General features: G+C 58.2%; 1 protein-coding gene across 3 annotated transcripts in view; it reads right to left on the bottom strand.

The window, feature by feature from the left end:
• The window catches only part of PACS2 (phosphofurin acidic cluster sorting protein 2), a 63,360-nt gene that overhangs the window by 15,776 nt on the left and 26,898 nt on the right, over window positions 1–20,686 (bottom strand). For 2 of the 3 annotated variants that reach the window (XM_032622950.1, XM_032622948.1), the window contains exons 2-11: window positions 14,384–14,471; window positions 11,044–11,133; window positions 9,612–9,737; window positions 8,505–8,667; window positions 7,915–7,988; window positions 7,497–7,577; window positions 6,270–6,329; window positions 2,903–3,060; window positions 1,205–1,295; window positions 789–863 (exon numbers count right to left, since the gene is read on the bottom strand). In XM_032622950.1, coding sequence (XP_032478841.1) covers window positions 789–863; window positions 1,205–1,295; window positions 2,903–3,060; window positions 6,270–6,329; window positions 7,497–7,577; window positions 7,915–7,988; window positions 8,505–8,667; window positions 9,612–9,737; window positions 11,044–11,133; window positions 14,384–14,471 — 1,006 coding nt within the window. The remainder of the gene's footprint in view (window positions 1–788; window positions 864–1,204; window positions 1,296–2,902; window positions 3,061–6,269; window positions 6,330–7,496; window positions 7,578–7,914; window positions 7,989–8,504; window positions 8,668–9,611; window positions 9,738–11,043; window positions 11,134–14,383; window positions 14,472–20,686) is intronic. The other variant, XM_032622949.1, reaches the window with a different exon arrangement.

The raw sequence follows: 20,686 nt of genomic DNA, 5'->3' as shown, positions 1-20,686 counted from the left end.
GGCTCCCTGCGTGTGGACACGGCCACGTGCTGCCCTGGGAAGCGAGCTGACTTCACCCTCCAACCACAGGGCTCCCAGTCCTGGCTGCCACCGGGAGACCAGCACCAACCCTCCCCAAACCTCCTCTGGACCCAAGACCCGTCACAAGGGCAGCAGGAACCAGCCGTGGTGTTCACGGGCCGTGCCTGACAGGGAAGCGTGGGGACGCCTGCTGGCCCCCAGAACTGGGGTGAATCCAGGGCGGGCCTTGACCGTCCCCCTGCGGTGTGGTGAATCCGGGGGGCCCTGAACGTCCCCCAGGGGTGGGGGTGAATCCGGGGGGCCCTGACCGTCCCCCTGGGGTGGGGTGAATCCGGGGGGCCCTGACCGTCCCCCTGGGGTGGGGTGAATCCGGGGGCCCCTGACCGTCCCCCTGGGGTGGGGTGAATCCGGGGGGCCCTGACCGTCCCCCTGGGGTGGGGTGAATCCGGGGGGCCCTGACCGTCCCCCTGGAGTGGGGTGAATCCGGGGGGCCCTGACCGTCCCCCTGGGGTGGGGTGAATCTGGGGGGCCCTGACCGTCCCCCTGGCATGGGGTGAATCCGGGGGTCCCTGACCATTCCCCTGGCATGGGGTGAAACCGGGCCCCCTCCCTGGGGTGGGGGTGAGTTCAGGGGCGCCTTCGTTGTTCTGTGCACAGGTTCTGGGTGGCGGAAGCAGGAGGACCTGCCGGTCAGTGATCAGACCCTTAGAGGCAGCACATAAGTGGGCTCTCTGTTGGCACCCGTGAACGTGGCCCCGCCTGCTCACATGGGCCACGGAATCGGAGATGCTGTCACTTGGCTGCTTCCCTCCGAGGGCCCGCGTCTTCTCGGGCACGTCAGCCTGTGTGGACGAGACGGGAGGGAATCAGGCTGTGTCCGACCATGGCACCGAGGCTGGCTCACCTCTGGGCAGGGGGTTCTGGGCTTGGAGGCAGCCTGGGGAGACTGGCCAGGATTTCCTGGACTGTGGGTTCAGGGTCACCCCACGACTGTCACCTGGAACCTGGCAGGGGGACCCGGGCCACACCAGAAACCAGGAGCATGCTTGGCCTTGGGTCGGTCCAGCACCAACGTGCAAGCTGCCTCGAGGGTCTCAGACCGACAGGAAGGATCAGGGTGCGCCCCACCCCCACCTGAGGACCCCAGTGGGAGCACGGGGCTGCCTGGCTCCGGGCCGCTCACCGGACTCGGAGGCTCCTTCTGGCTCCGGGCACTGTGGATACTCCCGATCTCTGTCTGCGAGCTGGAGTGGGACAAGCCTTCGAAGTACGGCCTGGGTGGCGCGGACGGAGAGCGCGTTATTCTCCAGTACCTCCCCGAGCTGAAGGCGCAGCCACTGCGCCTGGCGGGGTCAGACGCGCAGCAGGGCCCCCACCCTTGAGGACCATGGCACAGGCGAGGACACCGAGGGCCTGAGAGCAGCTGAGCAGACCTGTGCCCCAAGACCCCATCTGCTCTCGGCCTCAGCCCTGGCGGGGTGGCCAGCGGCACACGTTGACAGCTGCACCCGACACCCGGGCTGGAGGCCTGTCGGGTGGGGAACCCACAGCCAGCTTGCAGGAGCTGAAGGTCAAGCTAAAACGAGGGACGGGACTCACGCAGTGTCTGGTGACGAAGCCACGTGGGGCGGGACCACGGTGCGTGGCAGGAGGGTCAGGCCTGAGACGCCACGCCTCAGCCTCAGGACTGGGACGCGGGCTGGCCAGGGCTTGCCCTACAGGCACAGCTAACATTATGGAGGGAGCTACAGGCGGGGACGGCCCGGGTCAGCCGGGCACCGAGGTAATCACGGCGGCTGATAAAAGCAGAGATCTTCTCCAACTGAAGGCAGAGAGGGGTCGGGGGGCAAATACCGAGGGACACGACCACCGTGCTGGCCTTAAAGGTGGAGGGGGCAGCAGGCAGAAGGGAGGCAGGAGCCCCGTCCTGCAGCCGCCTGGCTGAGCCCCCAGGCTGAGCCCCCAGGAGGCCAGTGGCCGACACCCTGACTTGAGCCCACAGTCTCCAACCTCCCAGAGGAGGGTAACTGGGCAGTTGAGTCAAAGGTCGCTGATCAGCAGCTGGGGACGCTGCACTGGGAGGTGGGTGTGCGAGGCTGCAGCGGGAGCCGGAGGGCAGGTGACAGCATGGCCACCCCTTTCTCGTGTGTGCTTCCCTGTGTCTGACTTATGCTTGTTTTAAGTTTAAAAACCAACCGGTCCACATACCTCTCTGCCTGACTTGGACCCCCTCCAGCCCCACCGGTTCCTGAGGCAGACTCAGACCCGTGCGCTCTCTTCACCAGGCCGGGCATCAGCGCCCGCATCACCTGTCCCCCAGGCTCCCTTCCAGCACCAGCCACGTCGCACCCGTGCCCCTGGGGGGTGGCCCCAGCACGCCTCTCGTCTCCGCGTCAGACGGAGAGCCCTGTGGGCCCGTGCTCACCGGTCCCCTCCTGTGATGCCCAGCCAGCACCCCCTCCCCAGCCCACATCCCCCCCACCCCCCGCCCAGGGCCCGCCTTCCACACAACTTCCCGGCCCGCCCCCCTCCTGCCCCCACACCACGGCCTCCTGCAGGGATGACCCGAGCTGCTCCCAGCAGATCCCAGAGAGACCTTTTCCAGATACAAACTGGACCCCGTCACTTCGCCACTTCTCACCTCTGGAAGCACCGCAGACCTGGGGCACCGTTGGGGTCTGCGGCTCCTGCTCTCCCCTCCCCAGAGCCTGCACCCCCGAGGGCCTGCTTTCTCACAAACCACCTTTCCCTCCGGCCCGGACGACCCCCCAGATGGACCTCGTCCTGGGCTGGCCTCTGCCAACCTCTGGCTTTGAAGGCAGACGACCGTGTCCACTGTGTCCCAGCGTGGTGGCATACGCCGGCCAGTGGCTGTGCCCACCTGAGCTTTGGCTTGGGGGTGCTGAGGACGCTGTCGTCGTCCTCCATGTCGGGGCCGCTGTCACTGGGGTTCTCCATGTCCAGCGTGTCGTACAGAAGGTCCAGGTCCTCCTCCACCTCGGGGACATGCTCTGCAGGGTCCTGCTCCGAGTCCAGGACCTACGTGGGATCAGAGGTGTGAGGCTGGCCCGGTGGGAAGGGGCTCCTGAGGGACAGACGGGAGGAGGGCGCACGGCCGCCCAGCACCCCTCCTCCAGCCTGTGCCACCAGCCAGTCCCTTGGGGACCTCCGGTCACCCGGGCGCTGCGCAGGGGGCTCTTCTCCCCAGCCCCAACGCACCCTTTAGAGCACCAAGCGGTGCTATGACAGTGTGTGCTGTGGTGTGGCACCACCACGATCAGGGTGTAAAAGGTTTCCCTCCCCAGGCACCCCCTGCCCCCGACGGTCCCCCCACCCAGCCCCGCACACCGGGCCTTTCCCAGGATGGCACGTGAATGGAACTGCTCCGCGTGCAGCCTCCCCTCACTCAGCGTGACGTGTGTGTGTGTGTGTGTGTGTGTGTGTGTAAGTGTGTTTGCCCACAGCCTGCTCCTTCTTGATAGCGGGCCACCCACGGGAGGGGTCACAGTATGTCTGACCAACGGCCGGTGGAGGACAGGGCGATGCGCCCAGCGTCCGCACTACAGGTGAAGCTCCTGTGACTGTTTATCAGTGGACGTGCTAAACGTGTGGACGTGTTTCCATCTCTCGTAGGGAAGTACTCAGCAGTGGGTGCTGGGTGCCTGGCAAGCCTTCCAAGGCACCGCTGGCCTGTTCTCCACAGTGGCTGCACCGCTTCCGTTCCCTCCAGCACGTGTGAGGGTTCCCACTGTTACACACCCTTGTCGACACTTATCTTCCGTGTTCCTGGTGACGGCCGCCCTAGTGGGTATTAAGAGGAGTCTGTGGTTCTGATCTGTGTTCCCCAGAGACTAGAGATGCCAAGCATCTCTTCACGGGCTGATTGGCTGCCTGTATTTCTTCTTTGGAGAACTATCTAGTCAGATCCTTTGCCCAATTTTTAAAGTGGACAATTAATTTTTTAACTACATTGTTCTGTTTTTGAGTTGTAAGTGTGCTTTATGTATTCTGGATACAAGTCTCTTAACAGATATATGATTTTTTTTAAAATTTATTTGATTTATCTATTTTTGGCTGCGTTGGGTCTTCGTTGCTGTGCGCGGCCTTCCTCTAGTTGCGGCGAGCGGGGGCTATTCTTCGTTGCGGTGCGCGGGCTTCTCATTGCGGTGGCTTCTCTTGTTGCAGAGCACGGGCTCTAGGCATGCGGGCTTCAGTAGTTGTGGCACGTGGGCTCAGTAGTTGTGGCTCGAGGGCTCTAGAGCGCAGGCTCAGTAGCTGTGGCGCACGGGCTTAGTTGCTCCGCAGCATGTGGGATCTTCCCAGACCAGGGCTCGAACCCGTGTCCCCTGCGTTGGCAGGGGGATTCTGAACCACTGCACCACCAGGGAAGCCCCAGATATATGATGTGCAAAAAATTTTTCCCATTCTGTGGGCTGTTGTTTCATTTCCTTGATGGTATTGTAAGCACAGCAGGTTTAAATTTTGATGTAGTCCAACTTACCTATTTTTTCTTCGTTTGCTCATGCTTTTGGTGTCATTATCCAAAAAACCATTGCCTGACCCAAGATCACAAATACCCCTGTCTTCTTCTAAGAGGTCTATAGTTTTAGCTCGTACATTTAGATCTTTGACCCGTTTTGAGTTAGTTTTTGTAGGCTGTGGCGTGAGGTAGGGGTCCAGCTTCACTCTTTTGTGTGCAGATACCCAATCGTTCCAGCACTATTTGCTGAGAAGGCTGTTTTTCTCCCCACTGAATGGTCTTCGCATCTTGTCGAAAATCAACTGATCATAAATAGAAGAACTTATTTCTGGACTCTTAACCTTACTTCATTGACCCGTCACAGTCTCATGACAGGAGCTTTAGGTAAATTTTGAAAATGGACAGGTGAGTCCTCCAACTTGTGCTTTTTTATTTTTTATTTTTTTGCGGTACGCGGGCCTCTCACTGTCGTGGCCTCTCCCGTTGCGGAGCACAGGCTCCGGACGCGCAGGCTCAGCGGCCATGGCCCACGGGCCCAGCCGCTCCGCGGCATGTGGGATCTTCCCGGACCGGGGCACGAACCCGTGTCCCCTGCATCGGCAGGCGGACTCTCAACCACGGCGCCACCAGGGAAGCCCCAACGTGTGCTTTTTCAGGATTGTTTTGTTGCTTCTGCGTCCCTTGCATTTCCACATAAGTGTCAGGACTAGCTGGTTGGTTTCTGCCAAAAGGCAGCTGGTGATTTGATAGGAACCATGTTGGCGCTGTGGGTCAGTGTGGGAAGGACCGTGGCTGAGCCGGGCCCATTTCGAGCAGCTGACCCGCTAAGAGCTGCTGCGAGAGGATGCCCCACCACCGCGCGTGGACGCACAGCCGTGGCTTCCGGGAAGCACACAGCTCGCTTTACGGGCCATCATGACACATGTGATAATGATGTCTTGGGGCTTCGATACTTAAATGCCATCTCTCCTGGGTGGGTCCAGAACCTGGGGACTAATTTTCCTCTGATCACATTAAAAAAAAAAAAAAAAAAAAAAAGATTTTTTTTTTTTTTCTGGTTATCAGTTACACAAAGTCATCATTTGGAGACTAGAAAAAAGCTAAAAGAAGAAACTTTAAAACACATAGTATGTTGCTCATGGGGAGGCAGTGTGTGGGGTGACAGGGCACATGGAAACTCTGTACTCAGTTTTGCTGTGAACCTAAAACCGCCCTAAAAAATCAAGTTGATTCATAAAAAAACACAAAACACAGAAACCCGTGGTCACACCCCCCACAGACAATGTCCCGCTCTCCTCCAGGTCTATTCAGAGCAAGCTGTCAAGAAACACAGCAGGGGGCTTCCCTGGTGGCACAGTGGTTGGGAGTCCGCCTGCCGGTGCAGGGGACGCGGTTTCGTGTCCCGGTCCGGGAGGATCCCACATGCCGCGGAGCGGCTGGGCCCGTGAGCCATGGCCGCTGAGCCTGCGCGTCCGGAGGCTGTGCTCCGCAACGGGAGAGGCCACAGCAGTGAGAGGCCCGCGTATCGCAAAAAAAAAAAAAAAAAAAAAAAAAGAAAGAAACACAGCAGGCATCGCCCGCGGCCCTGCCTGCCCCTCGAGCGTCCCCGGGGCAGGCGCCACCATCACCCTCGCTCCTGGAGAAGGCAGTGACATCCAGAGGGCCACGGGGGCAGCGAACAGCAGAGCCGGACCCGCCCGCACTGGCCTCCAGAGCCCTCCGCCGACTGGACGCGGGGCTGCCACGGGGGGCGGGGCTGCGCACTCACCTCGTCGGAAACTTTAAATCTCCGCAGCAGGGCCACGACCTTCTGCTTGAAGTTCTGTTGCTGCGAGACAAGCAGGCCGGCATCAGAGCCCTTGGAGCCGCTTCCCGGAGAACACAGTGGGGCCGGCACCGGGCCGCACCGCGAGGGCGGCCTCAGCCGGCGGGGGGCGCAGCTCAAACACGCGGCAGCGCCTACGAACTTGAACACGGCTGCCGGCACTTTAACAACAGCAGTGTTTTCACAAGCATCGGAAACCACGGCTGTGGTCGGACTAAGAAATGGACCCAGAGAGGGAGGGGCTGTCAGCCTCAGAGCCGGGAAGGGGAGCCGCAGGGAGGGCGCATCTATGGTTGTGCCAGTGAGGCCCCCGCCCTCCCTCCTCGGGACTAGGGCGCGGTCAGGGCGCATCGGGGCCCGAGCCCATCTGCTCCTGGTGCTGCCCTGGCCACTGGCCTCCGACCGAGGCCACCCAAAAGGAGGCCCACGCCCCCTCCACAGTAGTTGGGCCTCGGGTCCTGGACCTGAGGCTCAAACAGGTACTGTCACAGCAGCACGCGGGCCTCCACACCACGGTCCAGAACACGCGTGTCACCCGGTATACGGGGACCAGCCCACGGTCTCCCAGCATGGCCGGGGGGGGCAGTGGTCTCTGGGGCTGGGCTGGGCCATCAGCACCGGGGCTTCCCGGGTCTCCCTTCGAGCTGGCCTGGCCTGGGGCCGCAGGGCAGAGTGGCTCGGCACTGTGGGCTCACCCAGGAGCTCTGGCACCGGGGCTGGACGACTCACGATGGGCCACGGCCCCTGCCTGGACTTCCCTCCTAAAGGAGGAGCCTGGCTGCCCTTCCAAACCCCTGGGCACAGAGCAGAGCCGGGGGCGGGGGCTGGCCTCACGCTGGGCGTGTCTGGGCCAAGCGGCAGGGGACCGACCCTCTGCTCTTCTCCAAGAGTGGCCTTGCCCCCTGTCCTCTGGGCTGTAGGCCACAGCCCCCCTCCCAGGGCAAGGCCATGGCATGGGGTCTCCCCGCCTTCACGCTGTATTTGGGGAAGAGACTGGGCCTCTGAAGAAGCCACAGGGCTGGGCTCAGGGGACAGCGCGTGTGCCCATGTGATCCCAGGGCAGGCTGCCTCACGTCCTGACCCGCCCCTCCCGAGGGTTCCACCCGGCCCCCACCCCGGGCCCCCACCCCCTGCCCTTCCCCAGTGTTAGTAAAACCAGTTTCCACCGACCCTGGTCATGGACGTCGTTCTTACTATCGATCGCCGTTGCTTCTTGGGCTTCCCCACGTCGAAGTCATCCTCGTCCAAATCCTGCAAAGACACGTGGCACCTGGGGCCAGGCCACCCTCAGTACACGTGGGACCCTGCCCCTGCCTGCTGTGCACCTGGCCCAGGGCCGACCCACGTGGACGGGCGGCCTCCCTGGGCGGCCTGGGGAGGGGCCTGGTCTCCTGGGCGTCCCAGCGCGTCTGCTGACACCCTCCAGCCCCGGGGACGGGGACCAGGCTCCCAGCCCTCTACGCCCCCTGCTACCCTGGCAACAGTGGCTCTGGGGGGGGCCTGGGCCCGTCCACGGCGGGCTGCACAGCTGCTGGGGGTCTGGTAGGGGCCGGGCCCGGGGCGCTGGGAGCCTCGAGGCCCCTGTTACCTGCCCCTGCACGGCGTCGTCGCTGGCTTCCTGCTCGGAGGAGAAGCTCTCGTACTCCTCCTCGGAGTAGTTATCTGCGGGGTGAGCAGACGGAAGGGGGGGCGCCTCGACGTTCCAGCCCGGGTCCCAGCAATGAGGTGGCGCCCCAGTGACTGCCCCCCGCCCCCGGTGTGCAGGGGAGCCGCGAGGACACGGCCCCACACGCGGCAGATGGACTGTCGAGGGGGCAGGGGCTGCACGTTGTAGCCCCCCACCGTGGCCCCCAGCCCTTCTGCCCGTCACAGGGCTCAAACTGGGTCTCCTGCTCGACTAGGTCCCCACTGGCCCACCCTCGCCTCAGGGGAGACGGTGACCCCAACTGCGATGGAGGTGACAGCCCACACCACGACCGTGCCAGACCCTGCAAAGCACCACGGTCGACCCCATGACCTGCTTCCTGACCGTGTCCCAGCGCGCAGGCAGGGCTGACGCGCCCGCAGCCCAGAGCGTAGCCGCAGACCCTCACATCCCCTCCCCAACCTCTCGAGCCCACGGGCCGGTGGCCAGGAGGCGGCACCCGTGACGGCAGCGCTGCCCGCAGCCGCTCTCACCGGCGGACTTGGCCTTGGGGCCGGCCTGCATGGTGCTGTCCTCGTGGTCGATGGGCTGGCTGGACAGGGAGAAGATCCAGATCTCGGCCACCTTGACCGCGGCCTCCTTGATGTTGCTGCAGAGGCTCAGCACCTGGCCGCCCTCGGAGGGGTGCTGCATCACCTGTGGGCGGGGCGCGGCTCTAGAGGCCTCACCCTGCGGGGGGCACGCGCTGGGGGTCGGGTGGGCTTTCCCCTGGCGGTGACGACGGGGTGCACTCCGCAGGGCAAGCACGGTGGCGGGGGCGGCGCAGGAGGACACGAGGACAGGGGGCCAGCGGACGGGCCAAGAGAGGAGACACGGGAGCAGGGTGGACGGGCTGGGAGGTCAGCCAGGCCCCGCCCCTAAGGACTGGAGGCCATCGGGGAGGAGGGTCGGCGGCAGTGAGCAGGGTGTGAAGCCACGCAGGGGCCAGTCCAGGCATAGCCACCGACTCTCGGGACCCAACCCCAGGGCCCTGTGTCCCTGGGGGACCAAGGAGGACCGGGCCCCCAGTGCAAGCGGAGCTGACATGCACCAGGTTTGGCCCACCAGGATGATGAGGCCCTGTGGCCGTTCTGACCACGAGAGAATCAAATCAACCGGGGAGAGCGGCAGAGCCCCCCTGCGTCCCCCGCCCGGTGCCGGCCTGAGCCCCGCGCTGGTCCCAGACGCCCAAGCCATTCACCTTCGTGGGGTCTCGTCATGATGACCCAGCGAATGCGTGCCTCTGCGTTTTAGAAGCTGCCTTTTGGGTCATTTGATCACATCTAGATGCTGGGGTTTTATGAACCAGATTCTTTTTTAATTTGGGGGGGGCTTAGTTGGGGGTGGGCCACTCCTTAGTCAAGTAAGAAAGTAAGAATTTTGAGAAAAGTAACATCACCTATCACCATCAGTGAAAAAGCCAAGTTAAAAAAGGTGAGCTGGCAGCCCCTGACCCACAGCAGCACGTGTCCACCCACCCCAGGGAGCCCCCGTCCCGCCGAGCAGGACGTCCAGGAGGGCCAGCGTGGGGCAAGGGCGCCTGGAGGGACGCCCCCCGGGGGCGCAGGAGGGACGTCTGGCCGCCGCGCAGCCACCCTAACCTCGGCCATGTTGATGGAGCCAGCCGCCAGCGTTTTGTAGCCCAGGATCGTCCGGTTCTTGTACCGCTTTCTGCGTTGCAACATGATCTGAAGCTTGTTGCCTTCTCTTTTCAAGAAGTGGGGGTACTGCGGGAGGGGGGGCCACAGCAATGAAGGCAGCCACGCCCACCGACACCCACGAGGCCTCACGCGCCCGAGCCCCAGGGTTCCCTCCCCGCTGGTCATCAAGGGCCTCGGTCGCCAGGAACAGCCCCTGGCGGCAGATGTGTGCCACATGGCCAGGCCCTCGGGAGGGGCCTGCGCACCTGTGGACGTGCAGTAACTGCTCAGCGGTGCTTCCGCCTGGCGGTCCAGCACTCCAGGGCCAGGCCGCCTGCCCCTGCTCGTGGGACCGCAGGGCTTCTACACACTGCAGAGCTCGTGTGCACACAGCAGACGTGCACGCCTCCTCAAGGTGCACAAATAAAAACCTCCTTTAAAAGCTGCGGTGGTGGTTACATACCTGTGCACCACGAAGCTGTAAACTTAAAAACAGTGAACCGTACGTTTTGGAAATTATACTCAGTAAACCTGACTCCCGGGGAGTCCTCTGGTGGTCCAGTGGTTAAGACCCCCGCTTCCACTGCAGGGGGTGTGGGGTTGGCCGGGGAACTAAGATCCCACATGCCTCGGGGCATGGCCAAAAAATAAAAATAATAAAAACCCCAAAAGCTGCTGTGGGTCTGGGCTCCGGCGGAGCCAGGCACAGCCCGGTGAGGTGCTCTTGGGGGAGGGCAGAGGTGGACGGGCAGGGTTCTCACAGACTCGCCAAAGCGCGGCCCTGTCTTCCACGCTCACAGGGAGAATGGAGGAGTTTAATGTATCGGAAAAGCACTGATACTAAATACAGCAAGTGTATTCAGCCAGAACTACATCCACTGAATTTAAATAATGCAGATCTTAATTATGCAAAGAGACGCGGGGGTGGGGGTGGGGTGAGGAGGCTGGGGGTGGGGGAGAGCTGATCTACTCACGCCCCCCACCCGGGGGGCCTCTGCTTCACACGGTGGGGGGGTCCCGGTCTAAACAGCCCACGTTCACCGCCAGCACACCCCAAAATAATACTCCCGAGGGGTTTGAACTCGCGACACCGAGTTTCCATAGGTTCCTCCCCATCTTTCTTTTTCTTTTTTTAAACAACGTTGTTTTTTTGAGTGGCTTCCCTCAGCCCCCGCTCCCCCATCTTTTCTAAACACAGGAATGAGGCGACCTAAACCGATCACCTGAGTTTTGGCCTCACTACGTTCTCTTCATCAAGGGAATGCGACGAGAGACTCGACCTAATAAGCAAGCACATTTCTAACCTCGGAGAGTGAGCCCTGTGGGAGAGGGGACCTCTGTAGCCACAGGGGCTGCGAGAAGGGTGAGGGTGGGGGGTCCCCCGGAGGCCCACCTGCAGGGAGAACGTCAGCGCCAGGTCAGTTTCCACTTGTCCACTGGGGGGCAGCACGATCTCGTGGGACCTCAGGATCCGCTTGGAGCCCTGGGAAAGAACAAGACACCTCCTAGTTCAGAAGAAGGCATCTTAAAATGAAACAGCGAAGATGTCGGCTTGTCAGTTCTCTTCAGACTGTCAGGCAAAGACCCGCAGATGGTGGGGGTGAGGCCCGAGCGCGTATGATTCCCAAAGGCCCCGCGGGGAGATTTATCCGGAGCCTTAAAAGAGCCCATATCCTCTGACCCCCAAGTCCTCCTCTAGAAGTCTGTGCTAAGCTGTGAGAGAGGAGACTGAGAACAGTCACTGCCAAATTTCACGCAGCTGCAGGATGGAGATGCAGCAAGAGATGCAGCTGGACAAGCAGGTGTGCGAGAAGCCACACGCTCCTGGGAAAGCAGGACTGCCCCCCGCCCCACTGAGAGCAGAATGGGTGCAAAGGTCAGTCGTTAAAGCCCAGCGGCACCGTCACAAGGACAGAGAAAGCAGTACAAGCCTAGAACTAGATTCAGAAAACACACAGACACATGTAAAAACAACAGTGTGTAATAAGGAGCCTTCAGGTCGGCAAGAAAAGCTAATCACTAAATGGCTGTGATACATGGGTGGTGAATCATCTGTATAAAACACACAGGTCCCGGGGGCTTCCCGGTGGTGCAGCGGTTAAGAATCCGCCTGCCAGTGCAGGGGACACGGGTTCGAGCCCTGGTCCGGGAAGGTCCCACATGCCGCGGAGCAACTGAGCCCGTGCGCCACAACTACTGAGCCCATGCACCACAACTACTGAAGCCCGTGCACCACAACTACTGAGCCTGTGCTCTAGAGCCCACGAGCCACAACTACTGAGCCCACGCACCACAGCTACTGAAGCCCACATGCCTAGAGCCCGTGCTCCACAACAAGAGAAGCCACCGCAATGAGAAGCCCGCGCACCGCAACGAAGAGTAGCCCCCTCTCGCTGCAACTAGAGAAAGCCTGCGCACAGCGACAAAGACCCAACATGGCCAAAAATCAATCAATCAATTAATTAAAAAAAATAATTAACCCCCCCCACAGGTCCCAACCTCGAACCTCGTACCAAAATAAGTTCCAAATGTTCATGATAGTATTGTTTTAAAACTAGGTCTCCCAACATGGACGAGCCTTGGAGATGTTACACTAAGTGCAGGAAGCCAGACACAGCAGGACAAACCCCGTGAGCCCACGTCCAGGGGGCCCCACGAGGAGCCAGATTCACAGAGTCAGGCTGGAGAGCAGAGGTTACCACGCAGCTGACGAGGCCAGGGGTGGCCTCGGGAGCTCCCAAGGCGTCTCACCAGGATGAGGGGTGCAGAGGAACGGGTGAGAGTGGGAGTGGGCTGTGGGTCCAGGACAAAGACGTGAGCCGCACAGACGTGTGAGCTGACGGGAGTGATGGGGAGGGGCGTGTGGGGCCCCTCAGCACCCAGCAGTGTGGGGTGGCCGAGTGGCTAAGAAGGCTTGCTGGAGACACTGCCCTCTGCTTGCACGCGGCGTTGGTGCCAAGGCCGTGCTGCCCGCAGCTGCTCCCAGCACGGAGTGTGCCAAGGGGCCCTCCTGCCGGTCCTCCCCCAGCCCTAGCTCTCCCGGGGGCAGGCTCCCCGTGTGCGGTCTGGTGCTCTCCCCACCCCCTGGCCCGTTCTCCTCTGTCCCTCACAGCCGTTTCCCCCCAGTTCCCTGAACGTCTGATCCCATCCAGGTCAGGACCTGAACTGATGGGCCCGTGCCCGGGCAAGGAGGACCCATGCGCAGACGGGCGAGGGGGCAGCAGTGAACACACGTACGTAGACTCGGGTCAGCGAGGGAGGCCGGCTCGCCTGCTTCCTCTGGGAGTCAGGACACAGGGGCCGGGGGGCGGGGGGCAGCTGAGGTCACCCGTGTGAAACGCAGGTGACCCAGGCAGGAGAGGATGCCCCAGGAGAAGCAGGCAAGGAGCTGAGTGTTTGCCAACTGGGGGCGCAGGCCCAGGCGACGGGGGCACTCGGGCAAGCTGGAGGAGCGGGGGGCTCCAAGGGGCCTGGGACCCTGACCAGAGGCTGAGTTCTCGATAATGACGGGGTCCGGGGCAGGACTGCAGAAACGGGCAGCCGGAGGAACGGGGCCAGAGCGCAGGCGCGCCGGTCGCGTCAGAGTCAACAGTGCTGGCTTCAGAGGCCAGGGATGGGTAAACCAGCTTGTTCTGAGGGCCCGGAGTGCCATCGACCCCTCCCGAGCCAGGGGGCCCAGAGCATGGCCGGCGGGGCTGGTTCTCATGCGGGCATCTTCCCACGTCCCAGGTCTGCAGCCGGGCACAGCCTGCTTGACACTGAGAGCGGCAGCCCCGTCGGTGGGGAAGAGCACTTCTTCAGGTCTTTGTTCCACAGTGTACTGCTTTTCTGGGGACGGCAAATGACCGGGAAGGGCGGGCCTCACGCCTGCTGGGCTCCAACCTGAGCTCCCGGTTTGGAGGAAAGCCTGGCCCCGAGGCCCACGAGCTGCTCCTGGAGGTCCGGCCAGGAGGCCCTGGTGAGCCTCACGAGGAGCCACAGGCCAGGTCCAGAGCACCCACGCCAGCCGCAAGCTTGGGCTCCAGCAGCCTGGGGCTGGGGGAGAAGCAGGACCCCCGCCCTGTGTGGTGCCGACGGTCTGGGGGTCCTAACAGGACAGGCCTCCGTACCCACTGGGCCCCAGCCGAGGGGCTGAACCCAGGGCACCCCACTCCCAGGAGCTGCCACATAAAGCCACGTGTGAGCAGTGCGGGGGGAGGGAGGGCCCTGCCGAGGCACAGCCCGGGCCCGAGACCCATGTCCCACCTCCGGGGCCACCAAAAGGCAGCTCGCACGGCTAATGGGGCCCTCCTCCAGGGCTGCTAGGGAAGGGGGCGCTGAGCGCTGGGGCAGCTGGGTCCCCCTGAAACACCGACACTTGTCCAAAGGCAGAAAGAAGGACCTGTGAGGCCCAAGGCACATGGAGTATTATGGCCTGGGAGCGAGAGGTGAGCACAGCCAGGCTGGGCCCGGGTGGACGGCTGGCGGGCGAGGGGCACGCAGTGCGGGGGGGTGAGCGGGGAGCAGGGAGGGTTTGTCCCAGCTTCTGCCTGGGGCCCGTCTGCAGGTGAGCTCAGCACACCTGCTTTCCCCCTCATCCCGGGACCCTGGTGGCCTGCCCTTCGCTGTGCCCGGGAGGGTGGGGCCTCCTGCACAGGCAAGGGTCCAGCTGCTGGTGCAGCTGTGCCCCCTCATCTCCTGGGCAACACAGGCATCCTCGTGGTCCTCGGCCAGTGACACAGGCAGACCCTCACCTGCATCTTGACAGCAATCACCACCGAGATGAGCTCCTTCTCCAGCTCCTTGAAGACCACCAGCTTCTTCAAGGTCAGGCTGCACAACCTGCAAAGGGCACAGACGGGCTCAGCAGTGACCGTGCGCTCCGACGCCTCCTCATGGTCCAGGCAGGCCCCAGACCGCAGCAGCCCCAGCCTCCGCTGGACCGCGGGCTCTCTGACCCCAGCACCTCGGTCACTCACGGAGACTGGCCCTCACGTATCCCAGGAGCCCTTGCCCAGGCCCGGCCAGGCTGGGAGCCATCTTCGGGGTCCCTGCACGTAGGGGGCACCCATCAGCACCCCCAGGCTGTTGGACCAAGCACCCCTCCGCAGAGGGTCTCCCTCTGGTGAAGGTGGCCTGGGTGGGTCCACGGGCGGGCAGGCAGGAAACCTGAGACCACAAACCCCGGAAGCCCCCAGGGACCAAGGTACCAGTGCTTGGGAACCCCACTCCCAGCTGCCAGAGCACAGGCCTCCCAGGGACCCTGCCCTCACGGTCCATTCGAGGCCCCGCCCCCCCCCCCTCCAGGGTCCTGCCCACCCACATGGTCCCACCCATCCCACAGGCCCCACCCACCTCAGCTGGGCTTCACCTCAGCCTGTCTCCCTGGAGACCGTCATCTGCCCTCCACTGAGCCCAGAGGGGCCAGGAGACAGACACCAGGGCTTCCCAGGCAGGGGATGCCCCTTATTTGACTGCTGCAGGTTGGAGACAGACAGACACAGTGCGTCCCTGACAGTCCCTGACACATAGCAGTGAAGCAGGGGAGCCCAGCAGGACCCCTCATGGCGGGGCCACTCTCACAGCTCAGTCCCTCTACCATGGGGGCTGCTCTGACTCTGCAGGGCCAGGGAAAAAGCTAGAGAAGGAGACGGATGAAAGCAGTTCACGTTCACCAGGACAGACCACATCCTGGGCCATAAAACAATGCTTCACAAGCACAAACTAAAAGAACCAGAATCACATAAAGCAAGTTCTCTGACGAAAATGGAGTTAGCTAGAAATCAGCAATAGAAGGACAGCTGGAAAACACCAGCTACTTGGGAAATTCAACCACACCCCGCTAAATCACCAACAGGACAAAGAGGAAGCCCGGAAGGACATTAGACATATTTTGTGTGGAATGAAAGTGAAAAACAACATGTCAAGAATTGTGGAATGCAGCTAAAGCAGTACTGAGAGGAGAATTCACAGCATTAAATGCTTATATTAGAAAAGAAAGACATTCTCAACTATACAATCTAAGCTTTACCTTAAGACACCAGGAAAAGCGCAAATTAAACCCAAAGTGAGAAGGCAGGAAATGAGGATAAAAGCAGAACAATGAAATTGAAGATAAAGAAACAATTAGAAAAAATAAAACCAAATTCTGGTTCTTTGGGAAGAGTAATACAATTGACAAAAACTCCAGCCACACAAAGGAAGAAGGAGAGAGAGAGAGAAGGCAAAAATGACCCGTATCAGGAATCAAAGAAGGAACATCACTACAGAGCTCACAGACATGGAACAACACGATTAGGGATACTACAGATAACTCAGTGCGCACAAATCTGAGAACTGAGATCATGTACCAAATCCCTGGAAGCTACAAGCTGCCCAAACCCACCAGGACGAACAACAGCCTGATCTATTAAAGAAGCTGGATTAATAGTTAAGCGCTTCCGAAAAAGAAAACCCCGGGTGAGTTCAACCAGACAGTAACAGAAGAAATAACACCAATTCTACAAAACAGTTTCCAGAAAACAGAAGAGGAAAGAATACTTCCCAAATCATCTTATGAGGTCAGCAAATACCCTGATACCAGCACCAACATCAGACAAAAACAGTATGAAAAAGGAAACTACACACCAGTTCCTTTCTGAACACACGTGTAAAAATCTTCAACAAAATATTAGCAAACTGAATCCAGACATATAAAAAAGGAACAACGGATAATACACCATAACCAAAGGGGGTCTGTTCCAGGAATGCAAGGTTGGTTCAACATTTGAAATCAATGTGATACACATTACCAGACTAAATATGAAAAACCATAAAATCTCAATCAATTCAGAAAAACTTCTGACAAATTCAATATCCATTCATGATTAAAAACTCTCAGTGAATGAAGAATAGATGGGAATCCCCTCAACCTGATTAAGAGCACGTCCAAAGGTCCCCAGCGGACATCACGCTGGATGGTGCGAGAGAGAATACTAATACTGTCCCCTAAGATCAGGAACGAGGCAAAGCCGCACCCTTTCACCACTGCAATTCAGTGGGCACTGAAGGCCTGCCCAGGGAAAGAGGGCAAGAGAAGGGAACAAAAGGCAGAAGGATAGGAAAGGACAGAATAAAGCTCTTCTTATTTTCAGACAACACAATCATTATGTAGAACGTCCCAAGGAATGTAGGAGAATGTGAAAACGGGCTCCAAGAACTAATGAGCTTAGCAAGATTGAAGGACATCAGTTCAACATATGAAAGGCAACCACGTTTCTATATACTAGGAATGAACAACTGAAGTCAGTGTTTAAAAAGCCTTCCATTTACAAAAAGGAAATACCTAAATCTCATAAAATAAATGCACGATCTGCATGCTAGAAGCTCCCCACTGCTATCACAAGGGGTCAGAGATGCGCCAGGCTCGTGGACACTCGTTCTCCCCAAACTAGATCTACAGACTTAGTGCAATTCCAATGAAACCCCAGCAAGACTTTTCTGTAGTTATTAGTAAGCTGACTTTTAAGTTTATATGGAAAGGCAAAGGAACTAGAAAAATCATAATAACTTAGGAAAAAGGCAAAAATAAACAAATGGGACCGAATTAAACGTAAAAGCTTTTGCCCAGCAAAGGCAACCACTGACAAAACGAAAAGACAATCTACGTACGGAATGCGAGAAACGATTTGCAAATGATATGACCAATAAGGGGTTAATCTCCAAAATATATAAACAGCTCATACCACTTAATATTGAAAAAACAACCAACCTGATTAAAAAATGAGCAGAAGACCTGAATAGATATTTTTCCAAAGAATACATACAGATGGCCAAAAGACACATGAAAAGACGCTCAACATCACTAATCATTAGAGAAATGCAAATCAAAACTACCTCACACCTGTCAGAATGGCCATCATCAAAAAAAGCCTACAGGGCTTCCCTGGTGGCGCAGTGGTTGGGAGTCCGCCTGCCGATGCAGGGGACGCGGGTTCGTGCCCCGGTCCAGGAAGATCCCACATGCCGCGGAGCGGCTGGGCCCGTGAGCCATGGCCGCTGGGCCTGTGCGTCCGGAGCCTGTGCTCCGCAACGGGAGAGGCCACGACAGGGAGAGGCCCGCGTACCGCAAAAAGAAAGAAAAAAAAATAAGTCTACAGATAACAAATGCCGGAGAGGATGTGGAGAAAAGGGAACCCTCGTACACTGTTGGTGGGAATGTAAATTGGTGAAGCCCACTAAGGAAAACAGTATGGAGGTTCCTCAAAAAACTAAAAACAGAGTTACCAAATAACCCAGCAATTCCACTCCTGGGCATATATCGGTTAGAGACAAAAGTACTAATTTGAAAAGATACACACACCCCAATTTTCACAGCAGCACTGTTTACAATTGCCAAGGCACGGAAGCAATCTAGGTGTCCATTCAGAGATGGAGGGTAAAGAAGACATGGTATGTATGTATGTATGTATATGTGCATGTACATATATATGTGTATATATAATGGAATATTACTCGGCCATAAAAAAGAATGAAATCCTGCCATTTACAACATGGGTGGACCTAGAAATAAGTCAGGCAGAGAAAGACAAGATACTCTGTCACTTATATGTGGAATCTAAAAAATAAAATAAATAAATGCATATAGCAGAAACAGACTCAAATATAGAGAACGAGTGGTTACCAGTGGGGAGAGGGAAGGCGGGAGGGGAGAGATAGGTATAGGGGAATGAGGTACAAACTACCATGTATAAAATAAATAAGCTACAAGGATGTATTGTACAGCACAGAGAATATAGCCACTATTTACAGTCACTTTAAATGGAGTATAACCTGTGAAACCTATTGAGTCACTATGCTGAAACTAATATAATATTGTAAATGAACTACACTTCGATAGAAAAAAATAATGACTTTGAAAAAGGAGAACCAAGTAAGCTGGGCACCTCTCACTGACATCAAGACTTGCTATAAACCAACAGTCATCAAGACAGTGCTGTTGACAAAGGAAAGGCGCACAGATCGACAGAATAGAAAAAGAAAGTCTGATAAATTGGATGTCATCAAAATTTAAAACTCTGCTCTGCGAAAAACACTATAAAGAAAATGAGAAGACAAGCTAAGAGTGGGAGAAAATATTTGCAAATCACATATTCAACAAAGGATTTTATCCAGAGCATATAAAGAACTCTCAAATCTCAATAATATGAAAATAAACAACCCAATAAAAACGGGCAAAAGATTTCAACAGACTCTTCACCAAAAAACACATATGGGCAGTAAATAAGCACATGAAAAGATGCTCAACATTATTAGCTATTAGGGAAATGCAAATTAAAGCCAGAGCTAGATACCACACACCGATTACAAAGGCGGAAACATGATCCAAAGGCCCAGTGCTGGCGAGCCGGCGGAGAGGGGGGCCGTGACCCCGCAGGTGGGGCATCAGCTCCCAGGACCCCCAGCCCCACTCCTGGGAATCCACCCAAAGGCTCGGACACGAACATTCACAGCAGCTGAGTTCACATTCGCCCCAAACTGGAAACCCAGACGTCCCTCAAAGCCACCAGGCCATCCACCCCAGGGAGTGCTGCTGGGGGACTAGAGGACCGAGCCCCGCCACGTGCACACGCATGCAGGGGCGCACACGCACGCTGCAGGAGAGAAGCCAGAGTCCAGAGGTCGCGCCCTGCATCTTCACCCACCTATGTACCTTCCGGGAGAGGCAGTGGAGGGCACAGGGCGGAGAGCGGAGCAGGAGCCCCAAGGTTCGGTCTTGGGCGTCCTGCCCTGCCTGAGGGGTGACAGGGCTCAGAGCTGCAGACAAAAAAGCAGGCAGGGTTGAATTTTACTGCATATACGGTTTCTGTTTTTTTAATTAATTCATTTTATTTATTATTTATTTTTGGCTGCGTTGGGTCTTCGTTGCTGCGTGCAGGCTTTCTCTAGTTGCGGCGGGCTCTTCGTTGCGGTGCGCGGGCTTCTCACTGCGGTGCTTCTCTTGTTGCGGAGCATGGGCTCTAGGCACGTGGGCTTCAGTAGTTGTGACACGTGGGCTCAGTAGTTGTGGCTCGTGGGCTCTAGAGCGCAGGCTCAGTAATTGTGGCACACGGGCCCAGCCGCCCCACGGCACGCGGGATCCCCCCAGACCGGGGCACGAACCCGTGTCCCCTGCATCAGCAGGCGGACTCTCAACCGCTGCACCACCAGGGAAGTACCTGCACGTACGTTTTTAAAGTACCTTTTCAAGAGCTGGAAAAACCTAGAAGACCTAAAGGTGCACCAGCCACAACTGCCAAATGGGGGCCTTATTTGGATCCTGCTCTGAATCAATTAATCATTAAAAAATACTTTCCAGGGCTTCCCTGGTGGCGCAGTGGTTGAGCGTCTGCCTGCCGATGCAGGGGACACGGGTTTGTGCCCCGGTCCGGGAAGATCCCACATGCCGCGGAGCGGCTGGGCCCGTGAGCCATGGCCGCTGAGCCTGCGCATCCGGAGCCTGTGCTCCGCAACGGGAGAGGCCACAACAGTGAGAGGCCCACGTACCACAAAAAAAAAAAAAAAAAAAAAAAAAAATACTTTCCAGCCCTTATTTGGGGGTGGGCGTCTCAGGGTCTCGATCTCTTATTTTCAGGGCTTTCACAACCCCCATTCCTAGAAGCTGACATCCCTCACGATGCGTCTGGCTGGGGACGGGGTGAGTCCAGCGTTCAGAGTCCACAGCGCAGAGGGGACCATGCAGGAAGAAGAGCCGGGTGCCCACGAGCACATGGCAGTTAAGAAACCGCTCCACGAAGGGCCTGGCTTCCAGCCCATGAGGAGGGGCCCGTGGATCCGCAGGCAGCCCGTCTCCACCCCGGACAGACTCACTTCAGAGGCTCATCTCCCAGGTGACTGTGACACCTACAGCCATTCGGGATTTCTTGTGGGGTGTGTGTGTTCTAAGGTATGTTCAAGCTGATGCTATCTGTGCAAACAACGCTAAAAGAATCGAAAGGATCACCTGCACCCAGAGGCTGAGCCAGATCAACAGAGTAAATGCTATTTGCTTTTTAGCCTCATTTGGTTCTGAGAGATAG

The sequence above is a fragment of the Phocoena sinus genome, chromosome 2 (genome assembly GCF_008692025.1).
Source record: "Phocoena sinus isolate mPhoSin1 chromosome 2, mPhoSin1.pri, whole genome shotgun sequence".
Taxonomy (NCBI): Eukaryota; Metazoa; Chordata; class Mammalia; order Artiodactyla; family Phocoenidae; genus Phocoena; species Phocoena sinus.
This window is presented reverse-complemented; position numbering and strand designations above follow the sequence as displayed.